The sequence below is a fragment of the Epinephelus lanceolatus genome, chromosome 22, assembly GCF_041903045.1.
Source record: "Epinephelus lanceolatus isolate andai-2023 chromosome 22, ASM4190304v1, whole genome shotgun sequence".
In the NCBI taxonomy this organism is placed as follows: domain Eukaryota; kingdom Metazoa; phylum Chordata; class Actinopteri; order Perciformes; family Serranidae; genus Epinephelus; species Epinephelus lanceolatus.
This window is the reverse complement of record NC_135755.1, coordinates 3,912,591-3,920,827: the sequence shown is the minus strand read 5'-3', so window position 1 is coordinate 3,920,827 and position 8,237 is coordinate 3,912,591. Positions and strand designations below refer to the sequence as shown.

General features: G+C 41.5%; 1 protein-coding gene across 1 annotated transcript; it reads right to left on the bottom strand.

Moving 5' to 3' along the window:
• Positions 1–1,803: 1,803 nt before the first annotated feature.
• On the bottom strand, positions 1,804–7,033 carry LOC117245984 (sodium channel regulatory subunit beta-3-like). The gene is made up of 4 exons (XM_033609626.2): positions 6,982–7,033; positions 6,488–6,670; positions 5,496–5,843; positions 1,804–5,347 (listed from the first exon to the last, which is right to left on the bottom strand). Exons 1-4 carry the CDS (start codon positions 7,031–7,033, stop codon positions 5,184–5,186), a joined length of 747 nt encoding a protein of 248 aa, XP_033465517.2. The 3' UTR covers positions 1,804–5,183.
• Positions 7,034–8,237: the final 1,204 nt, after the last annotated feature.

The following is an 8,237-nucleotide window of genomic DNA, read 5'->3' as shown; positions in this document are numbered from 1 at the left end:
ATGTACATCAACAACCAAAGTGTGTGTGAACAAGTCAAAGTGTGTGTGAACAAGTCAAAGTGTGTGTGAACAAGTCAGAGTGTGTGTGTTCAGAGCAGACATGTTTGAGGACTAAAGTGTCAAAGTGCTGTGTGTGTGTTTAACTGCTCAGTAAAGATGCTGCTGCTGTTGTTACTCATCTCTTCCTGCTTCATGAGTCTGTGTCTCACTTTGTCTTCAACCTGCACAACAACACGCAGGGAAAACTCCTGGAATACAGTGTTGTTTCAGTTTCGTTTCGTGTCAGCCATTACAGAGATGACCGAGGACACGTCTTCGGTCTGTTCGTTCAGTGTAACTTGGCTCACAGCCAGAGAGAACTTGTTAAACAGGAACTAAAATGGAAAACCACAGTGTGTGTCTTTGTTACAGTAAACACACAGTCAGAGTTTGACTCTCCTGCTCAGCTCAGCGTTCATGGTGAAATATTTGACTTCATATTTGGTATTCAGAACAGTCTTATCATGGAGTCACAGGCTGCAGAGTGTTTATCAGAGAGAAGAGGAGGAGGAGGAGGAGGAGGAGGAGGAGGAGTTGCTGCTGCAGCTGCTCTCTGTGCCTGATACTAATCTCTTCCAGAGTCTGTCCAGAATAAGTTTTAATAACACACAGTGAAAAGCTCTGAATCAAAACACAGTGTCAGTTTTATTCTCAGTGAATCATCAAACAGATGAAACTCTTTATTTCTTTGTTCAGTGACAACTCATGAAACAGGAAATGAAGCAGAGAACCACAGCGTGTGTCTTTGTTATCACACTGTTTATCAAAGTTAAACTCTGCTGATCAGTTCTCAGCTTAAAGTTACATATTTGCCTTCACATCTGGAGTTACTGTAAAGTTACACCCAAATGGGTTCTCTTTTTCAACAACTGAGAAGATATTGCAAAGTGCTAATTCTAAGAAACTCATTTCCAAGTTTTATAGGGTCTTGTTAATCCAGAACACTGAACACACAGCTCGTGTGAAATCTCTTTGGGAAGCTGATTTTGCTGTGACAGTTTCTAGAGATGAATGGGACAGAGTCTGGCAGAGCTCATCAGGTTGCTTGTTCACTAATAAAGCCAGAGAACTGCAATTTAAAGTTATACTCCGGCTTCAAATTACTCCAGTGAAACGTAACAAGTTTAATCCTCTGCTTTGAAAATATTGTAATTGTAACTGTAATATTGTACAAGTGTAAAATCAACGAAGGCTCATATTTTTGACTGTCCTTTTGTTATTGATTTCTGGTATAAAGTGTGTAACGAAATTGATGCTATTTTTCAGAAGAAGCTGTTTCTGGAGCCCATTTTTTGTTCCAGTCTACTGTTCAATGTACTGCTGTGAACCTTGCTCCCCTCTCACTTAAGTTGCTTCAGGTTTTGTTATTTGTTGCAAGGAGATGTATCCTTCTCCACTGGATATCGGACACTGCGCCTACTGTCTCACATTGACTCAGGAGCATATTGGAACTCATCCCTCTTGAAGTAACAAGTTTTGGGCTGAAAAACAAACCATTCAAATTTTTAAATATCTGGAACCCTTTTTTGAACTATACTGGGGAAGATGGGACCCATGCCCTTCAGAGGGGCTTGACTGGTTTGGCATGGTCTGAAATAACTGGGCACAGTCATTCTTAGTAGGTTATGATTTAGTCACTATATTTGATGAGTCCCGATGCTATATTTTGTGTTGTTGACGTTGTGTGGGTGTTTTTGTGTTAGTCTGTTTTTGTTTCTTTTTTTACTTGTTTTTCTTCTCCTCTCTTTTATCTTACTTTACTTATTTATTTTTTCTCACTTGTTATTATTATTAATATTATTCTCATTATAGTTTTAATCACCTTCCTGTTCTTGGTCACGAACACTGTGTAAGAGAGAAGCTGAGGTCAGTCTCTACTGACGGACAATGAGGAGGAAGTGAAACCACTTCCTGTCTCAGAGTGAGATGGTGGGGGAGGGGCAGAGTGAACACTCTAAGCAGCAGCATTAACCTCCATTTAATCATGTCTGTTTACAGTGACAGGTCCAGACAGGTCAGCTTCATGTGTCAGTTACAGAGCTTCAGTTAAACACATTTAAGTTTTCTTCAGCACATTGTTTAAAAGTCATGATATAAAGCCGAGGCCTCCTGTCTGACTCATTCTGCACATACACTGTAACAACATCACTTCTTTCACATTAATGACACTGAGCAGCTGTTTGGCCTTAAAAACCTCAATGATCAGCTGTTACAGTAACACATACACTGTAACATGTCATCAGTGACATGAAGTCAACATGTCTTCTGTTCCTCAGTGTTGTGTTATTGATTAAAGGCTTCAGATGAAGAGATTTAGAAACACTGGAGGCTCAGTAGCTTTCAGCACTTGTTGTTTTTAGTATTATTTATTGATAAAAAATACATTAATATTTGGGACCAGTTTGCTCTGGGAGGCTTTACTAGTGTTACACACAGCACAGCTTTCATGATCAACAGGCACACAAGCAGAACTATTTACTCCACAAAAATGTCTTTATATTTACAGTACTTGTTGGGATTCACCCTTTAAAACAGGTGAGTTGAGATATTGACCGCTACAGTCAGGGAACACACAGTCATCGATCAGATTTAAGCTCTTCACTGGCAGAGTGAGAAACTGTACACGGTGCAGCTTAAGAGTGCATAATGTCAAATAATGTAACGTGAAAGCTATTGATGAAAATAGACTTTTTTTCAGCAAAAAACAAATGGAGTTTGTTTAAAACATTCATATAAAATAGAAAGAGCATGAAACCCATTTATAAAGAGGTGTGCCTTAAGCCTAGTTCACATTACACAATTTTCACCGGGATTTTGACGTCACCGAGGATCTTGAGAGCCACGTTGGGTCGGAGGTGAGTCGGCAGGTAGACTGCCCTCATGTGTGAACAAGCCTCCGAGCCAGTCGTCCCCTCATCTGAGACTGGGACTGGATATCTGGCATGCTAGAAAACTGGAGAGGTCTGATATGACTGACAAAGAGCATCAGCCAATGAGAGGAGGGATACATCCCATGTCAGCACGCAGAAGGACGGAAGAAACGTGAGGAGGACAAGCTGGCAAGCATGAATATCCGAATATCCGTTGAATATCCAACGTCAAACTAACTTCACCTCGGTCAAATACCCAGCATTAACTAAAGGCATTTATACATTATCAAATATGTTCTGCATATGTTCTATGTGAGTACTTCACTACATACAAACTGTGACAGTGGCCACTATTACTTTAGCCTCACACAGAAACCACATTAATAGTGCATCCACAATCACAATGGCACCGGCAAGCCAGCTAGGCTACTCAGTTAGCTCAACACTGGGCTAATACACAAGCAGGCTAATTACTGCTTCAAACCTTACCAACATTACAACAGTGCAACAGCACATCTAACATCATAAAACACAGAGAAATAACCAAGCCATTTGGACATATGAACACCTTAGCAGCAATTAGTCATGAACGAATCGTTTGAAACGTGAGATTCTTTTTACTGACTCATCGTCTCCATTAACTCATTCATTGACTCGCCCCTGCTACCGCAAGCTAAACAACAGAGCTGAAACCAAAGTGCTTTACAAGTAAAAGAAAATTAAACAGGTAACAACTCACATACACTCATATGAAGAACACCAATCACTCAGGCTGTGTTTGAAAAAGCCAAAGAATAAAAATGTGTCTTGAGGCGTGATTTAAACACCTGCAGAATGGGGGCTTGCTGAACATGCAGAGGCAGCTCGTTCCAAAGTTTTGGAGCTGCCACTGAGAAAACCCGATTTCCCCTGAGCTTCAGCCTGGATTTAGGGACAGCTAGGAGAAGCTGATCAGAGGACCTGAGGGACCTTGGAGGGACATAGGGTTCCAGCAGGTCAGAGAGGTAGATGGGTGCCAAGCCGTTAGTAAGTAAGTCCATGACTTTCAGTATCTCACAATTCTTACAGTTTCACTAAAGCATCCATTTACAATTTCTGTGGTAAACACAAACTGTTGACTTTTACATTAAAGTACATTTCTCACAGTATATAACTGCTTAAATTATTCTTCACCTTAAGTGTAACTCAATGACATGAAATGTCCCCTTTAATACAGTATGCTGTACCCTTCACTAAACTTCTATAATAATTACAGGCCACTGAAATAAAATATTATGTAATACTTATGTTACATGTTTTACCGATGTATTTCAGCAGGAAACACACTTCATCACATCATGAACAATCAACATTCAATGAACTGTTTTAATCTTTAAGTTTTAACCAAGTCCATATTAAGTAAAGTGCATCTTAATTACAAACAATATATTTTTGAAATATTCACAGTGTGCAGGAGCCCTTAAACACTTAACACCTCTCCGTCACGTTTGTGGCACAAAATGGCGCCACCTCAAACTCCTATAAACGAACTCCTTTAACTGCTCTTTTATGCAAATAAAAGTCGCTACAAACACTCCATTCTTCCAGCAAACACTCACGTAAATAAAGCCTGACATTTTAGCAGAGGTAGTTGTGGTTTATTATTGTACTCGGAGGTCAGAAATTCCCAGCTCTCAGTCAGAAGTTTAACTGGTCAAACTATTTCAGGTGCGCCACATCATCTCCTGACAACAGTTAAGGGCAGTTATAAGAGAAACATTAAAGCCTATTATTAGTTTTAAATTGTAATTAGTATTAAATTGAAAACTCAACCACACATACACAGGTGCTGGACAAACACTCATTATTATATAAGCATTAGATAAATTATATGTAATATTATATCAGGCCCCTATAGGCCTATGTGCGGCAGATTTTTTTAATGACGGTAATGAAACTGATACCGTTGCTATTTTTAGATACCGCGGGATACCGTATTATCGCCCAACCCTAACACAAACCCTCCACCACCAAAAGGTAGTGATTCATGGAGGGAGAATTATTTACTGGAGTGAAATGTCTCTACATACGTTACACAAAACAACAGGATTCACCCAAAATGAAAATTTAAATAATGTATAAAAAATAAAATATGAGCAGATCTTTCAGTAAAACCTGAGAGATTCTGTTCACATTCAGTGCACATGATGAGGTAGTGATTCATGGAGGAGAGACATGATTGGCTGAAACAGACCATCATGGTGAACAGTCTCAAACAGCAGAGGTAAACATGGTTTACAGGTTTCCTTCTTCATCAGCAGCAGACTGTGCTGATCTTTGGTCCTTACGTCTCTTATATCTCCAGACAGCAACAAACACTGCAGCAGCTACAAGAAGCACTGCAACACCTCCTGCTGCCAGTCCAATGTATAGATGAGGGAAGTTTCCATCCTCTGAATCTGCAGATTAAATAAATCAGAGTCAGTAAATGTGTGATTAGTTGAACAGCCTTCATTTGTCTTGTGTATTTCTGATGTTTGACTCTCAGGAATAAACTGCAGCTCCAACCTGATACACAGACACACACACTGAGCTCCACACACTCACCTGTAACCTCCAGGTAGATGACTCTGATTGGATCAGTCTTAATGATGGCTCTCTTGCTGTGTCTTGATCCACCTGCTACAACTCGACACTCGTATGTTCCAGAGTCTCTGCTGGTCACATTCTTCAGAGTTAAAGACACGTCTCCGTCCTTCAGCTCTCTGTCCACCAGCTCCACCCTGCCTGTAAAGGATGGATGCTGTTTGGTTGGGTCTGAGCGTCCATCTCTGTAAAAGAGGACGTACTGTGGCTCCAGGTCAGGTCTGGTCCACTCTACAACTAAGATGGAGACATCAGCAGCCTCACATCTCAGAGTGACGTCATCTCCAGGGTGCACTGTCACATGTTGGTCTGAAAAACAATAATAACCATCCAGAGTCAAAAAGTGTTTCCATCTGTAAAGTACAGAGAGTTTAAACAAGAGGTCTCTCCACACACACACACACACACACACACACACACACACACACACTTGATAGTGTCAGATTTGTTGGGACACATGAAGCTGCTTTAACATTTGGACTGCACTTTGCACTTAAACTTCATTCAGTTCATTCAGTGTGTCTTTAATAAACATCTCTCTGAGTTGATCTCACTGTTTCACACTTCAACCAAAAACTCTGCTTGTGTTTAACCACAGGTTCATCTGATACGTCATCACCTCAACTCTGTCATCATTCAGCCAATCACAGCACAGCACAGCCTGATGCTCCTCCCCCTGTCTCACCTCTCCTCTACAAACCTTTCTCCAAACTGTGCAGCGTGAAACAGTTTGTATGATCATGATGATTGTGTTTGAAGTCACTGACAAAGTTACAACACTTATTAACTACACATCCAACAATATATATGTGGTGTATATATTATTATTATTATTATTATTTACACTCCTCACAAAAACAGTCAAAACATTTTCTAGAACAAGACATTGTTTCATTACTCAGGTCAGAAATAATATCTCCATGAATCTCTTCACAATAAAAGCTGATATTTACCAGAAGCTGCTGCACACAGAGGGAACAACAGGAGCAGGAATGGAGCCATGAGAGCTGAGAGGATCTTTATCTGCTGCTGCAGCTTCTGTCTGTTGGTTGAGTCCTGTGTCTGAAGTGAACTGGCTGAAAAATGGTTGGTAGGGCTGGTTTTGTCTGAGTGGGTGGAGCTCACATCTGGGGTTACTCAAGGACATGACATCACACCAGGAAGAGAACTGAAAGTTCAAGTCTTCCTACTTCAGACGTGACTTGTCTCTGTGACGCGTTGAACAGCTCATTTAGTCAGACAGTTCACTTTAATAACATATGAACATGTTTATTAGAAATAAGTTGTCAAATCCATGAGATATCTACAGCTATATACAGCTCAGCTTATTGAAGAATATACATGTGTCATTTCATGTTCCTGTTATGTTATTGAGCTGATTGATACGGGCTGGACAAAATATTAGAGACACCTCTCATTGTAACTCAGTGCAGTTCAACAGCAGCACAATCATCATCATCATCATCATCATCATCATCATCATCAAGGTTAATCAACATCATGTGAACATTACATCCTTCATGACTATTACAGGACTGTTAGACTGCATCAGTTTCACTTAGCTGTACCTAATAACCTAATGAGTAACACATAGTGCACCTCCACTGACATTATTGAGACGTTTTGCTCCCCATAGAGTTCATAACAGTGAAATGCAGAGCATTCTACCTGCCAAGGGAGTTTACTGTGGTGTTTCTCACTGCTGTTTACATACCCCCGCAAGCAAACATTAAGTTAGCGCTGGCCAGTCTGCACAACGCTATCCACCCACTAAAAAATAATCACCCAGATGACGTGTTTATAATAGCAGGGGACTTTATTCACGCTAACCTGAAGACTGTGATGCCAAATTTTTATAAGTTTATTGATTTCCCGACTAGAGGAAATAATATTCTGGACCAGGTCTGCTGTAACATTGCAAAAAGGTTTACAAAGCATCCTCCTCCCCCCACCTTGGTCGGTCCAACCACATCAGTCTGCACCTAACCATATAGACCTCAACACTTACACCACATCCATATTGGATTACATCACCTTCTGCATGGACAGTGTCACCACATGGAAGACAGTACGGACACTCTCTAACCATAAGCCATGGATGAACCGTGCTGTGATTAGTCTGCTGAGGGCCCGGGACACTGCTTTCCACTCAGGTGACGCAGAGGCCTATAGAACAGCAAGGTCCAGACTGAGGAAAGGCATCAGGGAGGCAAAGCACAGCGACAAGAAGCGTATTGAGGAGCATTTCAGCAGCTCTGACTCCTGATGTGTCTGGCAGGGTATCAAAACCATTACCGGCTACAACAGCAACAACACCAGCTCCACACATGCCCAAAGTTCATCCCTCCCCGACGACCTGAACTGCTTTTTTTCCAGGTTTGATTGCACTGACAGCAGTTACAACACGAGGGCACAGCAGGGACCCTCACCACTAGTGCTGACCCCCCACGAGGTGAGACGGACCCTGCAGCACATCATCTCCAACAAGGCCACTGGACCTGACGGAGTACCAGGCCGGGTTCTGAAGCACTGTGCAGGGGAGCTGACAGCAGTGCTCACGGATCTATTTAACATTTCCCTGCAGCAGGCCTCTGTTCCCACATGCCTCAAGTCAGCAACAATCATCACTGTGCCAAAACAATCAGCTATCAGGCCTCTTTATGACTATCGGCCAGTGGCCCTGACACCAGTAGTGATGAAATG

Coding starts and splice junctions, on each gene's coding strand:
- LOC117245984 (XM_033609626.2), bottom strand. CDS start 7,033: ATGTTGATTAACCTTGATGATGATGATGATGATGATGATGATGATGAT. Junction 5,844..6,487: donor TCTGTGTGCAGCAGCTTCTG/GTAAATATCAGC, acceptor ATTGTTTTTCAG/ACCAACATGTGACAGTGCAC. Junction 5,348..5,495: donor CATCTACCTGGAGGTTACAG/GTGAGTGTGTGG, acceptor TTTAATCTGCAG/ATTCAGAGGATGGAAACTTC.